General features: G+C 37.3%; 1 protein-coding gene across 1 annotated transcript in view; it reads left to right on the top strand.

Moving 5' to 3' along the window:
* LOC150086009 (calcium-transporting ATPase sarcoplasmic/endoplasmic reticulum type-like) overlaps positions 1-24,783 on the top strand; it is a 516,950-nt gene that overhangs the window by 388,618 nt on the left and 103,549 nt on the right. Inside the window, 2 exon segments of the mRNA XM_090374328.1 lie at positions 3,902-4,024; positions 12,252-12,312. Of these exon segments, the coding sequence (XP_090230454.1) occupies positions 3,902-4,024; positions 12,252-12,312 (184 nt within the window).

The following is a 24,783-nucleotide window of genomic DNA, read 5'->3' as shown; positions in this document are numbered from 1 at the left end:
AAAATAATAAGTTAAGTATTAAACAATAATTAATGAATATGCAGAGAAAATGTCTCTGCACAAGTAATCTAATCTATAAACATATGTACATAACCAGCAAGTGCAAAGCTGCTACCACAAGCTGCGAAAACAAAACTTGTTTCAAATAACAAGACACGTAGAATTAACAATAATGCATAGGTAAGCATTAAAAAAAAAAAAACCCTCAACCTGCAGGGCTGAACAAAAGCTAAAACTATACATTTCCACTGCAACTGGCAGTAGAAAAGAAAATAATGGCATGACTGGAGGAGGAGAACGACGCCTCCGACAAGTCAGCCAACAAAGCAATTGGATCTGAGAGGGCGGGGAGAGGTCCATCCCACCCCTCAGAACCAAAACCCATTTACAACTAAAAATGCTAGACCAAGAACTATATGGTACTAGCAAAAACCCAACTGATTGCAGCTGCAATCAGGCAGGAAAAAGAAAAATACAACAAATAATCAGCCCCACAGGAAAACAAAATTAAATCAAAACACAAGCAGCCAGCAGCCCCAGCAGTAAAACAGCCTAGAGAGGAAAATCATCTCACTCAACTGGAACAGCCAACTGACGGTTGGATCTGAGGGAGCAGGGAGAGGTCCACCCCACTCCTCAGTGTAAGAAGAGAAAAACCGTCTCTTCAACATAATAATGAGCTAACTACACAAGTAATGTACAATATAAACATTTAAGATTAACAACTGTTGATTCAAAAACACAATAAAATCAGTTACTCTCAATTCTGAGAGCAGGCAGCAAATCAAACAAAAGCACCATGATATTAACAAGATAATTAGTGTTTACAAAATACATACAATTTAACAACACAGAAAATCATTTCAGGCAACCCTGACAGAGTTCGAAGTGGGAGAGGAGAGGTCAGGTCCATCTCTCCCACTCAGCCAGGCGAAACCTGAAGCAAGTCTCCAGAAAAAGATGCAAAAACTCTGCGTCCAAAACAAAAGGCAATTTAGGCAAGGAAGAAATTTCTCACAAAAAAAAAAAAAAAAATGAATACAGTAATATATATATATATAAATATTAAGAACAAATAACGAAATCAAGGGTTATTCCTTGATAAAGCCGCTCTTCTCCGGAAGACACTATTAGCAAAAGAAATGAGGGCAGAAAGAGTCCGCCGACCCAACCAAGCGCCAAAAATCATCTAAATTATATACATTTGTACAGATAGACAATTGTTGTCTTAAATCCACATATAAATTACAATGTAGGACAATATGTTCAACTGTCTCCTCAGAGCCACAAGAACAGAGAGGAGAGGGGACGAGTCGAAATCTATACAAACGAGAATTAATTCCATGTCCCATGATTAAGAAAGAGAGATACATCAAGACAGATAAATCTGCTGGTGTGGATGAGATAAATGGAGAAATGCTGAAGGCTACAGGTGAGGCAGGGATAGCGTGGACATACAGACTGTGCCAAAGGACTGGAAAGGTTTGATCATCCGTTCAAGAAGGGGAACAGGAAAAATGTTCCAATTATAGAGGCATCACACTGACATCATATGTGAGTAAGCTGTTTGAGAGTGTTTTAGGGCGGAAGATAAGAGGAACAATTGAAAATAGGATGGCCGAGGAACAGTGCGGCTTTAAGCCTGGCAGATTGACAGTGGATCTAATTTTCTGCATCAGGCAACTGATGGAAAAGTGTTATGAACACTTTTTTTTTTTTTTTGGCTAATGCTGCATAAGCTTGCTTTCTTGCATCATATGCCTCTACTAATGCTAATTATGGATAGCATATTTGGATATAAAGAAAGTATTTGATGCCATAAAGAGAAAGTGTGGGAGGTTTTGAGAAACTTGGGGATAGAGGAACATCTTGTGGAGAGAATTGAGAATATGTGCACCAATACAGTGAGCAAAGTAAGAACAGTGGTGGGGTTGACGGAGAGATTCAAAATAACATCAGGTTTGATGCAAGGAGGCGTCATGTCACCATTACTGTTCATAGCTGTCATGAATGATGTGCAATGTAGAGTGGTGGAACAACTTGGACAGGACCAGATGACCTCTGCATATGGGGAGAGAGCAGGGAACAAGTGCAACGGCAAGTTGATATTGTGCTAGTTGTTGTTATTTGGTTTTTAGGAGCATTAGCAACTAAGGCCATATTGCTCCGGGATATGCAGTGGTCATTCCCTGACCTTTCCGCATCCTCCGTATTTGGTGGTGACGGGCTCGAACCCCGGTCTAATCAAGAAGCGTGTGCTACGCACTGCTGCTCCTTCCCACCTGGCTACGGAGGCGCCTGTATGTGCTAGTATGGCCAATAAATTTTGACTGGTTTTCAGTCAGGAGAAGAGTGAAGTAATGGCTCTAAAGAGGAGTGGCTAGCTTGATGTATACATTACAGTGGAAGGGAAACAGCTTAAAATGGTTAACAACTTCAAGTATCTAGGAAGCACCATTACAAAGATTGGAGTAATAGACGAAGAAATAAGTAAGGATACAAGCAGATGGGAATTTCTATAGGCAGACAAGAGATCTGATCTGGAACAGGAACATACCACTGAAGTGTAAGAAGGGTATATATCAGGCCTATTACCTACCAATTCTGACATGTGGATCTGAAAATTAGACTATGAGGAACAAGGATGAAAGCAGAATTCAGGGGGCAGAAATGAGATTTGTGAGGAGCTGGAAAGCAAGATGCAACAAAATCAGGAATGATGTGATTGGGGAGAGAATTCAGGTTGGAAAACTCCAGAATAGGATTGAAAGGTCCCGTTTGAAATGGTTTGGACATGTCAAGAGGATGAACGAGAGGCGTTTGCCAAGAAGTAAGGTTTGATTTACAATTAAGTGTTAAGAGACCAAGAATGAGATGGCAGGACATGATAAAGACCGATGTCATTAAGAGAGGAGGAAATTGGAATGAAATCAATGACGGAGAGAAGTACATGGACAGGGCATGGTGGTGAGGCTTCATATGTCGGCCCATGGAATGATGATGATGACTGTATATAGATATAATTTTTTAGTTTCAAGTGGCAAGAATTTACGATTACTTTAGATTACATCAGAATGATGTGATCCGACAATTTTAAAAGTGACCTGTTTGCAAATGACTAATCAGAAATTTGCAAACAAATAAGATTAATGACATTATTCAGTGCATAGAAAGAAATACAAAAATTTATGTTGCATTTTGTGGTGATAATATCATACACACCTAATGCTTATTTGCATCTTTTGTCATAGAACATAAACTTGGTATAGATTGCACAGATCATTCAGACATTTTTCAGAAATATTCCATTACAGTAAAATAGCAAAAAAAAAAAAATAAATAAATATATATATATATATATGTTTTTGATTTATTATTATTCATTATTGTTTTTGTCATTGTTATAATTATTTTTGTTCTGTTTTAATAAAAATAAACTAAATCCACAGACAAAGGGTAGGTAAACTAATGCTTAAAAATATATTATACTGGTAAACAACCCTATGGCTGTATTTTAATAAAAAAAAAAATTTTTTTTAAAAAGTGCATTTTGCCAATGAAATTGAATTTCTAGTGTGGTGTAGTGTGGACTTTAAAATCTCCTGCTTACAGACATGGTTCGCCTCTGATTTTTTTTTTTTTATCATTGCGCAGGATGAGTATTGCTTTGAACACTCCCCTTACGCTGGTTTTAACATGCTCCATTTTAAACAATTTTTTTCCCCCAAAAATCTTATTGATAACAGAATGTAAAAAGCTGTCCTGTGTATGTGCACGCTCCAGACAGTTAAGATAATACTTCAATTCCTAATGACTCTTCATTGTGCGTGGTTTTTTTTTTTTTTTTTTTTAATATCTATGGGTTAAATACATAATAACTTAGCATGTTTTTATTTTATAGGTGGATTTGACATTTGTTGGTGTTGTTGGCATGCTGGACCCACCTAGAAAAGAAGTTCTAGATTCTATTAAAAGATGTAGAGAAGCTGGTATTCGGGTCATCGTTATTACTGGTGATAACAAAGTAAGAAGTTTAACAGCCTGTGTAATTGATTTGTTGCTACTAAATTTTATTTTTACTGTTGGTTAACATATGTTGGTAGTAAACTCAATATACTAGAGATTGGAGAAATTAGCAAACTTACCCCAGATTGAATTCTTTGGTGCATAATTACCCACTTGGCATTTTAAATGCTTTTGCATACTACTTGTTTCTTTGTTTTTTTTTTTTTGGGTGATTAAAATATGTTCTCAAATAATTATTTAATGGGCCAGGAAGTGGCGTACCTTATCTAATAAAATATCACTATACTAACAGTATTATGTTAAGAGAAAACTTGTTGGACCAACTGAAATGATTATCATATTGCATGACCTATTAGGCAACTTGTTTATTAAAGGTTATAAGGTTGCAGTTAGTTTTAGGTTTAAGAGCATTAACAACTAATCCTATAGAACAGACATTCCCAACTGGTGCAATATCACAAGAAACTCAAGATGTGCAACTAAAATTTAACACATTTGGAGCCCACCATCAAGGTTTGCTGATGTATGGCTCTCACTTTTATAACCCATATCAACATAACTCAGTACAGTACATTGAATAAAATTTAAAGTAGTTAATTCTGGAGATCATAGGTGGCTCTTGCTGTATTTCCTAGAGCTAGTAATGGATCTGAGTTTATTCCTGGAATTTGTAATTGTTTCCTCTTTGTAATATTAGCAATGATATTTAATCTTCAGATTATCTGCTTGCACATTTGCAGTGGTGAACAACAATGGATATATCCTCTCCCATGACACTCCCTCAGACAGTGAAACATTGCACCTAGTATACTGGAGCCACCCACATCACACAGAGGAATGCAAACCCTCCTATCACTTGGGAATGTTGGGTGGTACACAGCTGCCAACTCTCTGCATTTACATGATTTGACCTTTCTATCTTTTCAAAAAAAATAAAATAATACTAATAAAACTGTTAAAATTTGATTTTTTAAAAAAAGATTTGCAAATTTCTGCTTATTTTCACTAATCAATTGGCAGTTGGGTGTGCTGTAGTCTACGATGCAAAATAGAAACACATAATAGCATTGTTCTGTGCAATAATTTCATAGTACAGCCACTCCCCAGCTTATGTAAGGGTTGCATTCCACGGAACTCTACGTGAGTTGAATTTTACATAAGTCAGAATTTCCCCTAAATGCTCATGCAGCACTAGCAACTATGCGTGCTGAATTTGATTGAAGCAAAAAAAAAAAAAAAAAAAAAACCATGTTCAATAAACGTGTAAATCGAATTATTTATTCAATTTTTTTATCTCATGCATAGGAAAACCATGCAATTACAAAAATTTTACTTCAATGTTATGGAAACCAGCACAATGCTTGAACCTATTAAACCACCTGTTGCTTGCCATGAACTTGGTCATGGGTTTGCCGTACTTTTTTTTTTTTTTGATGAGAACCCCAAACACGAGAGGTATTAGAACCTATAGTACTTAGTACCGTGCTTGGGTTTGAGGTTAAGAAGACGAAAGAAGATATTTGTTGACATTGGACTTGAACTTCTGTAGATTGTAATTTTCAGGAAATACGTATGAAGGAAGGTTGTTCCAGAAAACGGCAGTTGAATGAATAAATGAGGAAGATGAAAAGTTGGCTCTGTGGGTTTGAAGTTGGACAGTAAATGGATGTTGGCTGGTGGCGGCACGTGTTCGGACTGTTTTGAAAGAGAGAGCAGGAATTATAGAAGCCAATTCAGAAGAACAGTGCCCATGGAAGTATCTGTAGAAGAGGCATGCAGCAGAAACAGTGCGTCTATGAGAAAGCGAGTGGAGAGATTCCGTTAGAGATGAATCATTAATTAACCTAACTGCCCTCTTCTGAATGGAATCAAGAAGCCGGAGAGAGGTTTTGGGGGCACCACCCCAGATATGGGAACAATATTCCATGGCAGGGCGAATTTGCGATTTATACAGAGTGAGAAGCTGTTTGGAAGAAAAGTAACGCCGAGAGCGAAAGAGAAAACCAAGTTTTTTAGATGCAGAGGAAGCAATATTTGTAATGTGCTTGTGCCAAGAGAGATTAGAAGTCAGGGTAATTCCCAAAAGAGATATATCATTTTGCCTAGAAATCGAAGTGTCACTAAAGATAAGCATAGGAGTAGAAGAATCCTTTTTGCGAGATATAAGACAAGACTGAGTTTTAGAAGGGTTGAAATCAACTAAGTTGTCTTTGCCCCACTGGAGAATTACCTGAAGATCGGCATTTAAGGAATTGGTAGCAGATTTTCGAGAAGTTGAAGCTGATTGAGCAGGACAAGGTTTCTCAAAATGGAAAGTTGAATGCAATGTGCTATCATCGGCAAAACTATGGATAGGATTTCCAGTCAATGAAAGAAGGTCATTGATATACAAGAGGAAAAGAGTGGGGGAAAGAACTGAACCTTGGGGGACACCGGCATTAGTGGAGAAGTTAGAAGACAGAGAGCCATCTACCATCACCCTCAGTGAGCGATCAGAGAGAAAACTGGATAACCAATTACTAAAAACAGTTGGCAAACCATAAGATGGAAGCTTGTTTAGAAGACCTTTATGCCAAACACGATCAAAAGCCTTTGAGATGTCAAGAGCAACTACTTGTGTTTCACCGAACCTTTCCATTGAATTAGTCCATAAATGGGTAACATAAGCCAGAATATCTCCAGTGGATCGACACTGACGGAATCCATACTGGTGATCGTTGATCAGACGGAAGGTTTCTAGGTAGTTTAAGAGTTGGCGGTTAATTGATTTCTCCATTACTTTAGTAAGAGTAGAAGTAATAGCAATGGGACGATAATTGGGTGGGAGGGATTTGTCACCCTTTTTAGGAACTGGCTGGATATGAGCAAATTTCCAAGCAGAAGGAAAAACACCTTTGGAATAAGAAAGTGAAAAAAGGCGGCTAAGAATAGGAGTAAGTTCAGGAGCACAGGTTTTGAGAACAAATGGAGAAATACCATCAGGACCTGGAGCTTTCTTAGCATCAAGGTTCATCAAAATCCTTCTGATATCCTTTTGACGGAAGACCACAGGAGGCATTGAATGGAACGTGTTGGGAATGGTGGGAGGTGTTTTACCAAGATCATTAATACATGAGCTGGAAGAAAAATGGAATGCTAGCAGGTCCGCTTTATCCTTGCCTGAAGTGGCAACAGAACCATCTGGTTTGGACAGAGGTGGAAGCAAAGATGGGCAAAAGTTGCTGCCAGTAGCTTTGGCAAGAGACCAGAATTCTCGGCTACCATTAGGGCAAGAAGCAAGTTTTCTACTCTTAGCCTGTTCAAACTCTAGTTTGGACTGGTTAATAACTGCTTTGCAACTGTTGCTAGCTTTGGTGTAGGCAGAAAATGAAACTGAAGAATTAGAAACAAGCCAATTACGATATGCAACATTCTTCTCTTGGACAGCCTTAGCACATTTATTGGAAAACCAAGGTTTAGATAAAGGACGAGATTTTAAAGTGGAGTGTGGGATAAAGGATTCCATTCCTGCAAGAATAATTTCACTGACACGATCTGAGCAAACGTTGACATCAGAAGTTTTGAAACAGTAATCCGACCAAGGAAAAGAAGAAAAGAAGTCTTGCAGGTCATCCCATTTTGCATTCTTGTAATGCCAAACAACACGTGGTTGGGAATAGCCATGAGATAAAGGTTCCATTGGAGAAGAGACAATCACCAAGTTGTGATCTGAAGTGCCTAAAGGACCTCTCACTTCAACCGTGTACTTAGAAGGGTTGTTTGTGAGAAAAAGATCAAGCGTATTGGCTGTATGATTAGGATTGTCCGGTATTCTTGTAGGTAAATGAACAATCTGTGCTAGGTCATTAGTAATTGCAAAAGCCTCAGCATCTCGACCTGCTGGGTCGGTGTGACTAGAAAACGGAAGCCAGCTGGAGTTGTGAACATTAAAATCACCAAGGAAAATTACTTCACTGTTAGGAAAGTTGGACTGGAGAAAGTCAAGTTTCAAAGAGAGGAAGTCAAAGAGCTCCAAGTGATTAGTGGAGTTGGGAGAACGGTAGAGACAACAGATGAATTTGACACAATGAGGTAGATAGATTTTAAGCCAGAGAAGATCAAAGAGAGGAGATTCCAAATTGCCAAGTCTCTGACAGGGAATATCAGAACGGACATATGCACAAGTACCACCTTTGAGGCGAAAGGAATCATACAGCGAATAATTTGGGCATCTGAGATGAGCAGTAGATGAATCAACCGATATCTGAGATTCTGTCAAAAAAAGTACATGGGGTTTGGCAGACTGCAAGTGGAAATGGACATCGTTGAGATTAGAATTGAGACCACGTATATTTGTGAAATGAATTAGGAAGTCCTTGGGAGGTTTAGATCTTTTCGCCTATAAGCTTGCTCTATTAGTTTGACAATTCATGGTGTATTCAATAGTAAGAAAAAGTAGGTGGGACATGCTGTATGAAGTAATGAAATTTTTGGATATGGCGTACATGTGGTAAGAATATACCCAGATCCCTGACATAACGTGGCCTCGACAATGCTCCCCGCATACACACTACTCGGACTCCCTCCAGTCACTATCTGGCAGAGTAGAGGCAGCAAGATTATACACTAGCTGATCCGGAAGCTTCCTAGAGAGTTACCAATAGGTTCAGTCCGGTGTACTAACTAGCGGCCGGCCTGCGAGGCCGACCGGGCTAGCCGAGTGGGTAAAGTACCTGCCCGGCAACCCCAAGGTCGCGGGTTCGATTCCCGCCTCGGGCTTGGATCAAAGTACTGCAAAAACCTTGGGAGGTGCAATATGGCCACAGAAGTCGATGCGCCAACAACTACCAAATCAAAAAAAAAAAAAAAAAAAAAAACCGGCCTGCGAACACCGTTTTAGAGCTGTACCCTCGAAATGTAAGGAATATTGGATCTCGCCACGACGTTCATCATAACCTCAAAAGTCATCAATCATACTGCATGATGGAAGAGATAGGGAAAGATTGACCGGAACTTAGCTCTAGAGACTAAACATGGGTTCCACCATTTCAAGCCTCCAATAAGCAAAGTGGTGGTATTTCACCGGTTGATGAGAGTCATCTACCACCTAGTAATGCCTGGTAACATAGAGGGGCGGCGTTCCTCCATGTGGTGTGGGTGCCACACCTCGACCCCTGCTTACGTTGGTTCACACCTGGGTGGTCACCCACCATGTACTTGCGCATGGAGGTTATACCCAGGATTACTAACAGTCCCACCATCGTGAAGGTGCAAGCAGAGGATTTGGCTGTCACAGACTGTCTGGACTTCGCCGAAATTGGGTCCACTTGACTTGAGTGTCACCCGAATATCAGTTCCATCAGTGTTTTAAACTCCCAGATAGCAAGTACAGCTTGTTTGGCATATCTGAGAGAATGTCTGTGACAACCTCAAGGACCAAATCTTATCCTTTATCTATCCTTTACTTATCCTTTATCTTCATAAATGTCTTGCTTTTATTCGAATGGCCATTAGACTCAGGGGCACTCATTTCTGAATCTGATTTTCCATCCATATTATTAATAGATTTCGTTCTCCAATGTAGCACCTGAACGATGTTTTGTGATCACTGTTGATCTTAAATGCATTGATACTTTAACATGTTCTTTTATACGTGCACTGTCCTTTAAAATAGTATCTACTGTTGAAGTAGAGAGAGAGACCTAATTCTCATGCAGTAGATGACAAACTTTGTCATGCTTCATACTTCTTAATCATTTTCATCTTAATTTTAAATCAATTTTGTTTTGTTTCCTAGCACTGCCACCACATGCATTTTCCATTGATTGCTTTCCCTTCATCATTGTAATAAGTAAATAGGAATGAAGAGAAGATTCTGAAAACTTATTTATGTTTTTTATATGACTGAAGATTTCATTGAAGGGGGAAAATCCACAGAATTCCATATATTTTTGTAATAGATTGCAATAACAGAAAGGTCCAATAAACCAGGAAGTGCAAATTGTTTTTGTTTTATGATTGTGACCTCCAGAAATGTGCTTTAGAAACATATCACTTAGGTTTTCAAAATAAAGTTAACATGATTGCTGTGTTAGGGGAGTAATTCCAGTTATCTTGCCAGCACCAAATCAAAAAAACTCCCAGCAATGTGGATTAGCGACAGTGTTAACTGTAAAACCCAAAAATTCAACAGATGTCCCATGTCATATAATACCACAATGTCATATAAAAACTAATAAGAAGTAAATCAAGGGGCAAACTGAACTTGCAAAACTGGGGGGGGGGGGGATGATACAGCTCTGCAGGCCTAACACATCATCATAAGCATAGAGTGCTGAATGGAAAATAGCTTATTCTGCACATTGATTTTACAGGCATGCCAAAACCAGGTGCAAATAGGGACAAATACAGCTTTATACATGAGTTGTAGAAAGCAGCGATTCAAACCTCAAGATTGTTTGGAAATGTGGATCAGTATGTATAATTTTTGATTTTTTTTTTCACGAAGTTAGGTCAAATGTTTAATAAAATAGAGTTTGAAGTCGTTGGTCACACCAAGAAATTTATGAAAGGACACCAAAAACAATGACTTATTTGAAAGTTTAACCACTGAAGGCCAGAAAGGCTCAAGCTATCCCTTTAGCATCATCATTGTAGTCTTGGTTTACGAAATAGACAGCTTGTTGATAGTACACTATTGAGATAAATTAGTCATAATAGCATTTGTATCAGATTCAATTGAGGAATGAGAAGATACTTTTATGAGCAGTGTGAGATCATTGGCATAAATCAGTTTAGTGATGTTAAGAGTAGCCTTAAGGGGCCACTCATCCAGGACAAGGTTCCAGAAAAGTCCACGAGGTTCTGGACACTTAACCTTATGGACAACCATGACTGAGAGTTTTAATGATGGAGTTGAAGCCTGAAAGAACAGTAACAGATCAAAGTAGCTTTTAGTTAGATTATATAAATAGACTGGACAAGATGCAACCAAGCAAACAAACTGGGCCACCAAAGATGATCAAAGGCACTGGTACAGTTGACGTAGATGGCAAAGACATATTTGGAGTAACAATCTTGGACATGTGAAAGAAGCTCAACCAGAGATAGAGATGCTTCAGTTTCAACACCATGGGCAAAAGCCATACTGATCAACAGAGAAAAGTCATTTGTCTACGAAAAGAGAAGTGAGTCTCTTAGAGATCAACCATTCAAGAAGTTTGCCTAAGTGGGACAGAAGGGCAGTAGGGCTGTATGATTTTGTTGATGTTGCATCAGATAATTTAGGGATTAATTTTAGCAGCGGTCTTCCAGATTGAAGGAAATAGGCTTTCATTCTAACAAATTATTATATAATGTTGGTAAGATAGTCAGATGAAGTGTATGAAACCTGTTTAATAAAAATTCCTTCAGTAAGATCTAAACCATGGCAGCTGAGGCTATTCATTTTAGCAACAGCAAAATTAACTTCAGTTTGAGGAAGGGATCAGTAACAGCCATGGAAGAGTACATACAATTATCAATAAGAATTCAGTAATGCTCAGGAAGGTCATTATCTGGATTATCTGTAGGCAAGAGAACATCTAATATGGAATTAACAGTGTCGTGCCAAGTAGTGGTTTCAGTAGAGTCAGTAATTACTGAGCTATAGATAGTAGGTGAATGGACCTTGTTCTGGCACTTATTTGTAATATAAGCAATAAAGCGATTAGTCAGTATACAATTCCCAAGGGATCCTGATTATCTGAGGTGTTAACAAGTTCCTGACATGATCTTATCTTATGGTCACTGATGGTTTTAAGATCACTGACTCTTTTCAGAAACTTTTAGGAGGGTTTTAATAAGTGTATTCAATCAGGTGTGATTACTTTGAATAAAAATAAAGCCATTTTTGAGCTTCACTTTCTGTTATTTTTAATTCCCCAGGTTCAGGAACTTTATTGCCATACCTTGTATATAAGTTCTATTCAAGTTAAATGGTTTTTGTTGTACAGAGAGGAGTAATGTTGTATAAGCCCATCATAGCTAGTAAGCTTTGGGTAAACAAAGCATAAGCATGTCTTTTATCTTTGCTTGATTAGAGATTAATTGTTATTTTTAAAAAAAGTATAGGAAGTAGGGGAAATGTAAGTTTTGAGTTCTCATAACAGATATATTTGTTAATAATATTATTATCTAAAACTTTTACTATAAAGTTCTTGAATAATAATACCTTATGCGAAATAACATTGGAAATGTTGGTATAGGGTACTGCAGAGGCAATTTGCCGAAGAATTGGCGTATTTGGTGAGGATGAAAGCACAACAAGTAAGTACTTAGTTTTAATCCAGATTGAGAACAGTTTAGAAGGTTTTGTGTATTATGTATTTTGATTTTGTATATTGAATATAATAATTCTTAAAGTTGTAGTATGTCCATAATTTGTGAAAACCATGTGTGCAATTTAAATGACATGCTCACACACCAAGTTTTTCTTGTATATTTCAAGATATCAATGTCAGTCTTGTCTCCTCAAACCCTATTATCACAGGAATGGCTGTTTGTTTTAAGATTTCTAATAACTATCTAGCTAAATTAAGTATGTACTTATACAGCAGACTCTCGATTAACCGGGACACTTCAAGACTCCAAAAAAAAAAAAAAAAAAAAAAACCCAGAAATCAAAAAATTCAAGTAATAACTAGAATAAGTATTAAAACAGATATTTTGCAAGTCATAAATAAATGACAAGCGGCATTATAAAGTCGTCATTGGGAGATTAGTGTACCTATTATCTTGCAATCCCTTCTGTCTTCACACCCACCGCTTAAAAAAAAAAAAAAAAAGGACCAAATGTTTAGTTTGATTTAGTACAGCGTGTAGATTGTTGTGTTCCATTGCAGTGCAAAAGGACAAATTTTGTTTCGTTATTTATGTCAGGGGTGTCAATTTTTTATAGTAATTTTTTTTTTTTTTTTTGTTCTGTTTATAAATTATGAAAATTAAGTGTAAATACAAAAGAGTTTTGTTTTCACTTAAACAAAAACTTGAAATTATTCAAAAGTTTGAAAACGGTGCATGTTAAATCTCTAATGAACCATTATAATTTTGGTGTCCAAACCATACGCAACATCGAAAAAATAAAGGGAAGCTATTAGACTTAAAATTGACATTGCAAAAAATAAAGAGAAGCATTGTATTGGACACTTGAGAGTGCATTGTAAGTTTTTTATCTATCGCCATATTTTTTACGTAGGTTACTGAACATTTTTCGATACAGTAAATCCCCGAATTACGCAACTACGGTTTTACGTAAATTTTTTTTCACCCAATTTTTTTTTTTTTCTTTTTTAGGATTGTAAAATTTAAAACAAACAAAAATAATAAATAAATAAAGCAAGCAATCAATAACGACGATCACGGCACGCACAAGTGAGATATAGAGTAACAAGCAAAAAAAATAGGAAAGAAGAGAAGATTCTTACTTTTTTTTTTTTTATATATATATATATATATATATATATATGACTGAAGATTTCAGTGAAGGGGACACATTTCACCATAATAGCGTAAAAACTCACACGATTCCAGCTATTGGTATTATCGCAAATGCAATAAGATAGTTTACTACCCGTTTATAATTAGATGCACACGAACAGAAAAGCCCAGTAACCCGGAATGTGCAAATTGTTTAATGGCACTGACCTCCAGAAATGTGCTTTAGTGAAATGTGAGGTTGCAATAGTGTTTCCCCATTAACCCTGTGAAGTTCTTTTCAGAAAATTTGTTTCACCGTTATCATGGTGCCAACTGAGAGAATAAGTGACAACGCTACTAGTAAATCAATCAACAAAAGGAAAGCCATCGATTTGGATCAGAAAATTAAACTAATAAGGATGTATGAAAATGGCTAAACATTAACAAGTATCATGCAGAATTCAGATTTGTCAATAATAATATAGTAGCAATATGTTATTAGTCATTCCCGAATTACGTAAAACTCAATGAAGTAAGAAGTCGTGGAACATATCTCTTACATACATCGGGGACTTTTGTATTTTTGGATTAACTAGGAAATCGATTATCCAGGATTTGTTTTTTACCATCTATCCCAGAAAATCGAGAGTCTACTGTATATTCACTAAATGCTGTTGCTTAAAGTTGACTTTCATATATTGGAAGACTTGTGCCTTGTTTTCCAGTACAAGCTTTTGTAACTATATATTGTTTAATATGATATGTCTTGTTTTCTTATAAGTCTTATATTAATGGTCTTAATATGTTGTGTAATTATTTGATTATGATTCTGAATTTTTTTTTTAATATAGTTTTTGTAATTATGTAAAGATATATCTTAGCATGTTATCTTATCCCTTCTGGGATTATTGTATTAAGCCCGCTTACTTAAACATTTCCAGATGGTTTGTTGCTCTCTGCCCTGGTTGGATAGATGGCCTCTTTCCCTTGAACTTCAAGGATGTACTCATATTTATGATCTCTCTGGCTGTTTAGTTTTGTTTTGGTGTTTAATTAATCCCCTATCTATTTTGATGCAAGAATTGTATACTGATTTTGTTAATTTTATACTGCTTTGCATACTATCTTTGCATACGTTATCTTGGTGTGATTAGAATTAAGAGATCATATGATGATGTGTGTAATATGAATTAATTTGTATTGAATAGTACTTGTTCCTGCCTAATCCTTCTTATTGGTTTTCTTCAGTTAGGTTCTGAACATGACATGTAATTACAGTAATACCCCGAAGTTACGCGATAGGTGGGTCCGACGAAAATCGCGTAAGTCGAATTCGCGTAAGTCGGGGTACAACTTTGCATATAAATACATATAAATTTTGCTTAATTGGGACCAAGGACTAACAAAAACACTACTTTAGAAGAAAAATATTAATAAAATTGCAGTTCTTTATACATATTAATACAAAATATGTATTAAAAAAACAAATGACTTACGTTAAAAAGTTATGTCGATGGCTTCATAAAATCTAACAAATTCGTCTGACGACACAGCGCGTTCTTTTTTTCACGCAGAATTTCTTCGTAGCAAGCTAATAATTTTTTTTATTCCTTGCTTTGTAGCTATAACGCGTTCTTCATTCCATGTGCTTTTCGCTGTTGCTTCATTTAGGCCTGTAGCACGTGCAATATCACATGGTCTTTCATTTCGCTCAAAGCGTTTCACAATTTCATATTTTTTCTCTATCGACAGAGGCGGACTGGCCATAAGCCTTACCGGGGAAACCCGGTGGGCCAGTGTGATTTTGGCCATAAACCATAGTATGAGGCCACTATAAATTTTCCTGGGTAAGAATTTTTGACCCAGTCCGCCTCTGTTTATCGATAATTGCTTTTCTTTTTCTCTCTGAATCTGCAGTGTCTTCACCAGGATGCTTCCTTTTCACACCTTTTAATTAAGTATTTTACTCATTTTTAGGGAATAAAGCACAATTACAAAACGAGGAGGCACGCTTGATACGCATAAACAAAGCTGCGCGCATGTAGCAACTGAATAAACAACACCATAAAGGCAGAGATACACTATTAACACCTCACATTTCTAGGGGTTACTACCATAAAACAATAAAAATCCAGTTGCGTTTCTGCTAGTGAAATCTGTTATAAACTGGTAGTAAACTCGATCTAATTGCATTTGCGATTATACCGATAGCTGGAATTGTGTTGGTTTTTACTTTATTATGGTGAAATGTGTTTCCCCTTCACTGATATAAAAAACATAAAAGCAGCAAAGTTGAATTTTGTTCATCTTTTGCTCTCATTCTCCGCCGTCGCACCATATATCGATAACATATGAAAAACGACCTTGAAGATAGTGGGCGGCAGCGTTGCCAAACGAAAAAATCAAGAACCGCGTAACTCAGAGTTCGTAAGTCGGGGTATTACTGTAATTGATTTTGGCACATATATAGAAATATTATGTTAAGTATTATTTTAATTTGATGTCTCATAGTATGATGCTATTGTATAATACTATTTTTATTTAAACCTTGGTTGTTCTATTTGACATGCCTGAATTTGAAATCATGTGTTTCTTTCTGATTTGTAATTAATGCTGTACATTAATAAGGTTATCATTTTGTGTTAGGCGTTTTTCTTTACTAAGTTTTCTTCTCTCTTCCTTTTCTGATGAATCCATCTGTGATTAGGCGCCTCCGTAGCCAGGTGGGAAGGAGCAGCAGTGCGTAGCACACGCTTCTTGATTAGACCGGGGTTCGAGCCCGTCACCACCAAATACGGAGGATGCGGAAAGGTCACGAAATGACCACCGCATATCCCGGAGCAATATGGCCTTAGTTGCTAATGCTCCTAAAAACCAAAATAACAAATAACCATCTGTGATTCCTCACTGTACTATTCTTCACCAACCCTTCCACTTCCCATTCTTTTCCCTACTGATTGCCTATCCTCTTTCTTATGTTTCCATTTGCTTGGGTTTCCCAAGTGAATGTGGGCAAAATGATTGGTAGATCCCGGCCGCCTCCTTGTGGCAGAGATGGAAGGTGAGATGTGGTGACCAGGTACTTCAGTTTCTCATCTACTGAGTGCCTGTCGCTACACAACAACAGAACAAACACTACACATTCACACTACAACAATACCTAAAAATGGCTGGCTTTGGCGTTTTAGCTCGACCACAAGGTGAATAACAGTGGCTAATGGGGGGAACCCTGGGGTCCGCTTCTCAACACATGAATACTTGTTGCTTAAAGTGTAGTTACTAATTAACTCAACCAATTTTGGTAAATCAGAACATTATATTACAGATCTCTCTGGTACAATTTTCTGTTTGAAGCATAAGTAAATAAATGATGTACTTCAGAAGCATTGAGTGTGTAACAAGTGAAAGGTTATCCACAAGTTGGAAAAGATTTTGCAGTTTTTGCAAATGCTCAGTTTTTGATAAATATATAGCTTTTATTGACATTAATTATCATATTACAGAACAGTTTAGGGCTAAAGCCTCAGGTTACTTAGGAAGTTAACTAGCATACAAGTTAGTGCAATTGGATCATTTCTGTACATAGCCAACTACTTAAGTAGTTATGAATTGGCATCGGTATATCTCATATTGTGAATATTGCAACACCAAGGTACCTGCCCACCCACTGATTTAAAACTCGTGCATTCTAAATCAGATTGAGTCCCAGGTGCATCCATCAGCTAGAAACTGCCTACTATGTTGGCTTGACCCAGTCCACCAATCATTCCATTCATATTGCCGTTGGGGTGTTCCAAACATCTCCTGTCCAAAGTCTATCTGTCATAGCAACTGAACCATCCTTGTGTCTGTCCTTTACGAAAGCACTTATCATTACACCACATCTAAAAAATAAAATCCCTGCCATCCCACCCCATATGGGAATCCATTTGTGAGCTACTTTGGTAAAACCTCTGTGACAGCTGAAGACTGCCAACTACCCCTTTGATATTTGTACCCAGTATTACTAAGAGAATTGAACATCACTGTAGACAATGTGCCTGAGTCATCAAGGCAATCAACACCACCCAGGCTTGCTCAAATACCATTATGCAATTTCTCTATTAAAAACTGGGGAATGCCAGCACTTAATTCTATGTACCAACAACTCTGTTACTGCCCACTGAGCGAATATTCTGACTTCTTTCCCGTGTTCACTCATGGCTCAAGGTCAGTCATCTGTTGATTCTACTGCCATCTTCCCAGATAACACTTTCCTGACGAATGCAGCATATACTCATCAGAGCTCTATGCTATAGAACAGGGGTCCCCAGCCTTTTTCATCGGAGGGCCACATAGAAAATTCATAACAAGTGGCGGGCCGGAGTCGGTGCAATTTTGACGACTAAAAAGACTGTAAACCAAAAACGCGATTTTAGCGACTTCACCAGGTCAAACAGGGTGTACAAGATAGAAAAACTCTAAAAAATTATAAACAAGGGATATTTATATTTTAAATAAAGACATAGTCATATTAAAAATCACAATTTTTATTATTATAAATCACATTTGATATTACAGAAATAGCAAATCAATGAGATGTTTGTAGTTGTTTTGATTTAGCAATAATTGAAATGTTAGGTTTAATAGTAGAAGTTTCCAATCTTAAAAAGTCTTGCAAATGTTCATCTGTCATTCTTGATCGATGTTTGGATTTTATATATTTCATTTTTGAATATGTTTGTTCACATAGGTAAGTGCTACCAAAAATAGAAATTATTCTTCTTGCTAATTTTTTTTTAATTCTGGAAATTCATTTTCTGTCAAGGTTTTATAAAAGTTAATTAATGTTTCATTTTTCAATTATGTTTTCAGGTTATTGTTACTTTGAAGATCTATGATTTCTAATTGTAGATCTTTATCTATTTGTGAAACATTTACATCAAATGAATTCTGAAATAATGTAAATAATTTTCTATTGTTTTCGAAATCAACAAATGCTTCCATCAATAATTCAAGATTTCGGACAAAATTGTCGGTAGAAAAATCACAATTGGGCATATTATTATATAAACTCAGAACACAAAAAATGGGAAAAATTATTTTGTCTGAAATGCTTTAATATTGTAGAACAAGTCATTTACAAGTAGATTGTGACTTTGAAGTTTTTTATTCGTTGTTTTCAAATGTTCATAAATATCTGTTAAAAATGCAAGTTCCCATAACCATATAGAGTCTGCTAATTCTGGGACTGGTTTTAATTTTTCGTTCATGAATATGTCTATTTCGGTTCTGAGTTGAAAATATCTTTTTAACACATTACCGCAACTCAACCATTACACCTCCGTATGATACAACAAATCACCATATTTGCTTTCGATTTCCTCCAAGAAAATTTTAAACTGACAATGGTTCAGGCCATTTTTGCGTATAAAATTCACAATGCTAATTATAGTCAACGTGATTGAGTTAAAAATTTACCGCACAGCGATTGCTGGTGAATAACACAATGAAATTGCATAGGTCTTTCGATGTTTTTGGAATCAAAATATTTATTAACATGGCCGATGAAACCAATATTTTTTCCAACCATATTCTTTGCACCATCGGTCATAATTGCTGTCAACAATTCCCAATCAAGCTGCAGGTCTTCAAACACTTTTGATACACTATAAAATATGTTTTCACCAGAGGTTCTATTCTTCAAGCTTTCAAGTGCAGCCAGTTCTTCTGTGACATCAAAATTTTGATTTATACCACATATGTAAATGAGTAACTGTGCTGTGTTGGTAATATCTTCACTTTCATCAATTGCAATCGAAAAATTTATAAATTCTGTAACTTTTTGTTTCAGCTGATCTTTAACATTAGCAGACAAGTCTTTGATTCTTGCTAAAGTTGACGCTGATAAACTTATAGCAGCAAAGTGCTTAACTTGATCAGGGCATATTTCTTCTGCAATTGATAGGCACACTTTTCCCAAATTCGCCATCAGTAAAAGCCCTCCCTTCTTCAGCAATGATTTGAGATGCTCGCAAACTAGCTCTAATTAAATTTAAATTCTGATTAGTGAAACATGTCATCTGTTGTTGTTGCCTCTTGAAATCAAAGCTCAGCTCTTGTAATTTCTTGTTTCGCAACTCTCCTTGAAGTTTATCGTAAGTTGAGTCATGTTTTGTCGTATAATGCTGTTTCAAATTATATTCTTTCAACACAGAAACTGCTTCCTTACATATAAGGTAGGTACATCGATTAAAAAAAATAATTAATCGACCAAAGTTCATTGAAGACACGACATTCGGAATCAATTTTTCTTTTTCTTGACATCTTGATTCGCTAAAATAAAAAATTCAAAGTTAAATAAAATTAAAAATATGCATTTATACAAATAGCACTAATAAATTGTTGCGCATAATAATCAGTGCAGCAGCCCTACGACTACGGTCTGAATGAGAACAGCTGACCAGGAGAAAGATTAATATGCGTACTCGTCTTTACATTGCAAACTGCAAAGAACGCATTGCATACAGTTCTTTCACTAATACTTACTTGATTAATATTTAGATTAGTGTTTAGCAATTGTTTTAACAGTTGCTTATTTTAACTTTGCTATTTCACTTTTTGACAACTTGTGTTCGCCGGAAATATTTGAGGCTATAAACTTATAGCCTTGGGCACTCGCACTCTTGGGATTTCTGACATTGCAAGAAACACTGCTGCCAAGTGGAAGCACACAGAGTTGCAACAATGTTACAAAATTATATTTGGACGCATTTACATTATATTTTGATTAAAAATATCCTTATATACGATATGTAGGAATGAAATAGTCTTTTGGGCCAGGTGAAAACATCTGGAGGGCCGGATTCAGCCCGTGGGCCATCTGTTGGGAACCCCTGCTATAGAATTAGCCTTGGGCCATATTACTTACAAATCCTACAATTACCAAAGGTGTATGGGGTATACAGATGCTTTAAGTACAGGCCTTTTGAGATGATATATAATCCTCATCCATTGCTGACCTGGGTCCAGCAGATGTTACATTTACTTTCTGAAGGTTCATTTGACATCTGTTTCTGCTGGACCCCAAGCCACATTGGAATCAAGGATACAACTGGTCAATGCTGTAGCCAGTTCACCACAAAACCAGAACTGTGACCTGTTAGTCCCTATCCAGACTACAGGTTAGTAATGTGCAATAGATTACTCTGCTAGTGACAACAATCTTGGTATGAGCAGGTCAAGGTAAAGCCTGTAATCAACACTGGCAGTCTAGTCCATGCAAAACTGGAGTGAGGAAGTTGTTTTTGCTCGCCTCTGCATAGGACAGTCATCTTATGCATTAATTTCTACTGAGTGCAGATGTCTCTTATGTGTGCGTTTTGTGACACCTTTTTAACCTTATATAAGCTTGTTCTGGCACATTATTGCCATAGTTGCTGATGCACTAATGCACCAAACCAACCAACCAATCAACTATGGCCTGCCATTCTTTGACCATAGGCTAGTGTAAAGTGTGCCTTGGAGTGAAGAATCATGGTACATGACCTACCAGTCTGACAATTGTGGCAGGTGCCCTGAGAAATATTGTTCCAACAGTGAATTTTGGCAGAGGTAGCATGACAAAGTGAGTCTGTTTTTCATGATTTGGCCTGGGACTGTTGGTTGTTTTGGACAAAACCATGAATGCCAAGGTCTATCTAGGCATCTTGAACAATACCTTGCAATACGGCCCCGAGTGCCAAGCGATAGTGTCCAAGCGATTTTCGAAAGCGATATATATATATTCTCTTTCCCAGTTATTTTGTTATATTTTCTTTCCAGTGCTTTTCTCATACTCATTTCTTTTTAAGTGGTTCTGTACTTAACAGATCCTAAGTAAGAACCCAGAAAGGAAAATTACCTTTCTTTTCCTAGTATATTTATTAATCTTTTGCACTGACAAACTAACCTCTCCAACCGCTTGGCCACTAGGTGGCACCGCTCCTGCCTCCACGTGGCGGGGCCGGAAATCTGGGAGGAAAAGCGCTCACTCCCAGGGCTAAAAGGAGCAACAATGGACTATGATACGTGTCCACCACTAGAGCCGACAGGCTCTCAACATACTGAGACTCGAAGAATGGAAGACGATCCCAATCTGGCAAAAAGAATGTTGTTGTTGTTGTTGTGATGGGGGTTTAATGGCGCACAAGCTGCTGGGGCTATAGTGCGCCTGCAAAAAGAATGAAAAAAGACTGTAACAAATCAGAACCACCAGCTTTCCTGATTGTACATTCTTTATCGACTCAGCCGCTAAGCAGACTCTCTCCCTTTGTCATCCAGAGATGTCTGGAGAATGCAGCAGGTACACCGAAAATGATGAAAAGCCTCCAATCAGGAGATCTCTTAATTGAGACCACTCAAGCAAGGCATTCAGAATTTTTATTAAAAATGACATCTATAAGCGGAATCCCAATCAAAGCCTCACCACATAACACCTTGAACTCCTCAAAAGGAGTAATAAGTGAGTGGGATTTATTGAACGTAACTGAAGAGGAGATAGTCGTGGAATTAGCAGAACAGAAAGTAACTCAAGCAAGAAGAATTATGATAAAGAAGGATGACAAACTTGTTCCCACACGTAATATTATACTGACCTTTAGTACACCAAATTTGCCGACCTCAGTTAAAGCAGGCTACCTAAACTGCCGTATCCGCCCACACATTCCAAACCCTTTAAGATGTTTCAAGTGCCAAAAGTTTGGTCACTCCCAAACAACATGTAGAGGCGAAAATACTTGTCCTAACTGCGGGTCAAAAAACCATTCACAAACAGAGTGCACTGCAAAGGCTCCGGAATGTCCAAATTGCAAGAATGACCATCCAGCATACTCAAAATCATGCGAACTCTGGAAAATTGAAAAAAGAATACAAAAGTACAAGACTGAGAATAAGGTCACATATCAAGAAGCAAGAAAGCAAATAAAGTCAACTATCCCAAAAACCACGTACGCTGCCATTACACTAAAATGCCAAGCTGTTTCAACCCAAACTGATGTATCAATTCCGCCCAATACATCCATTGCAGAATGGGCACGATCTGTGCTATCAACATCTCAACCTACCAGCAAACCCGTTGTAGTTGATGAAATAAGCAATACCCCTATCACAGTTCCGCCTAAAATAAAATCATGTGATAAAATGTCAAATAAATCACGAAGGCAACAAGCCACTGAATCACAAAAGTCAAACTCAAATAGAATGGACTCTGAAAATATAACTACACACGATGAAACAGTACTTGATCTTCATGCAGAAGATGATATGGAGACTGGATTTTCATCAGGTCAAACTGATGATGTAGAAGAGGGTACAGATTCCGGACGTCCCAATTTTCCTAGAAAAGATAAAATGAAATACGACCGTCAAAAGCAACCCACTCACAAGAAACAGACAGACTCGCCTTCCCTCCTCAAACCCCGATAATGCAGAACATTGTTCAATGGAATTGTAGAGGTTTACGCAGCAATACCGATGACATCTATGATTTAATCTCCCGATATGGTCCTATAGCCGTTTACATACAAGAGACTAATCTAACTCCACAAGTCACTCCATCAATCAGAAATTTTACATTTTACAGAAAAGATAAACTCCTCATTATCCGCACGTGGAGGCGTCGCGATTCTAGTTGACTGTAAAATACCATCTAGAAACATTCCGCTTCAAACCCACTTAGAAGCCATTGCCGTACGTGTATCAGTTGGGCAAATTCTAACTCTAGTATCTCTGTACCTTCCACCTAACAAGATGTGCACGTTTAAAGAACTAGAAGACCTTATAAGACAGATACCACCACCTTTTTGTATCCTTGGTGATTTCAATGCGCATCATCCATTGTGGGGATCAGACCACATGGACAGTAGAGGACACTTGATCAAGACGATACTAGACCAACTGAATCTAACATTACTGAACACTGGTGAAAATACTTATACTCACCTTCCCACTGGATCTATGTCAGCAATTGATTTAACACTCTGTTCCCCCATATTATACCCCAGTATAGAATGGACAGTATTAAACGACCCACACAACAGTGATCACTTTCCAATCATATGCAGAATCCAAACGCTTCAAACATCATATCCTGATAATCGCTCAAAATGGAAATTCTCCAGAGCAGACTGGAAAAAGTTTTCAACCCGTCTTTCTTTTGATAGCCAATTGATCAAACTACAATCCATTGATGATGCCACAGAGCATATAACCAGACAAATACTGACCACTGCCTCCGAAGCAATACCTCAAGCCTCCACATTTAAACACAAAAACCTTAAACACTGGTGGAATGAAGCTTGTACCAATGCCAAAAAGGAAAAAAATAAAGCTTGGAACCTGTTCCGGAAGTTCCCAACTACCAACAACCTAATTCAGTATAAAAGGCAAAAGTCAAAAGCTAGGCAAGTTAGAAGAAAAGCCAAAAAGGAATCGTGGATACAGTTTGCCTCTACTATTACAAAGGATACTAGCAGTCATCTCATCTGGAAAAAAATTCGGCAATTAAATGGGAAATATCCACCTCTTCCTTCTCCCATCTTAATCGAAAATGGACAGGAAATTTCTTCTTGTCAAAAAATAGCTAACGTCCTTGCAGAGAACTTTTACCAAACATCTGCCACGTCAGCATATAGCAACTCTTTTCTTAAAATCAAAGCTTCAGCAGAAAGGTACAAAATAAATTTCCATACTTCCCAATATAGTGGCTATAATCAACCGTTTAACCTATTTGAACTGCAAACAGCATTAAAGAGATCACCTAACAGTGCAGCTGGACCTGATGGTATATATTATGTAATGCTGAAACATATAAACAGTACATCCTTGAATTTACTATTAATGTTCTATAATCGGATTTTTCTTGAGGGTATATCCATCTTCCTGGCATCATTCCATCATTATGGCCTTTCCTAAACCAGGAAAAGATCACACATTTCCAGAAAATTACCGACCTATTTCTCTAACTAGCTGCCTAAGTAAAATCCTAGAAAGAATGATACACAGACGGCTTACCTGGGCTCTTGAAACTAAAGAACTGATGAACAACAATCAGTTTGGTTTCCGACAAAACAGATCCACTTTAGATCTAATGGTGAAAGCCGAGACTAACATCCACAATGCTTACGTCAAAAATGAACATCTTGTAATGGTAAGTCTCGATATAGAAAAGGCTTTCGACACTACCTGGAGATACGGCATATTGAGAGAGCTTCATTCCATAGGATTGAGAGGGCACTTACCAGAATTCATTAAAAATTTTCTTCAACACAGAACCTTTCAGGTCCGCTATCAATCTGTACTTTC

Source organism: Mastigoproctus giganteus, chromosome 5, assembly GCF_048544385.1.
Source record: "Mastigoproctus giganteus isolate SK-2022 chromosome 5, ASM4854438v1, whole genome shotgun sequence".
In the NCBI taxonomy this organism is placed as follows: domain Eukaryota; kingdom Metazoa; phylum Arthropoda; class Arachnida; order Uropygi; family Thelyphonidae; genus Mastigoproctus; species Mastigoproctus giganteus.
Note: the sequence above shows the minus strand (reverse complement) of the source record. Positions and strands in the feature narration are given on the sequence as shown.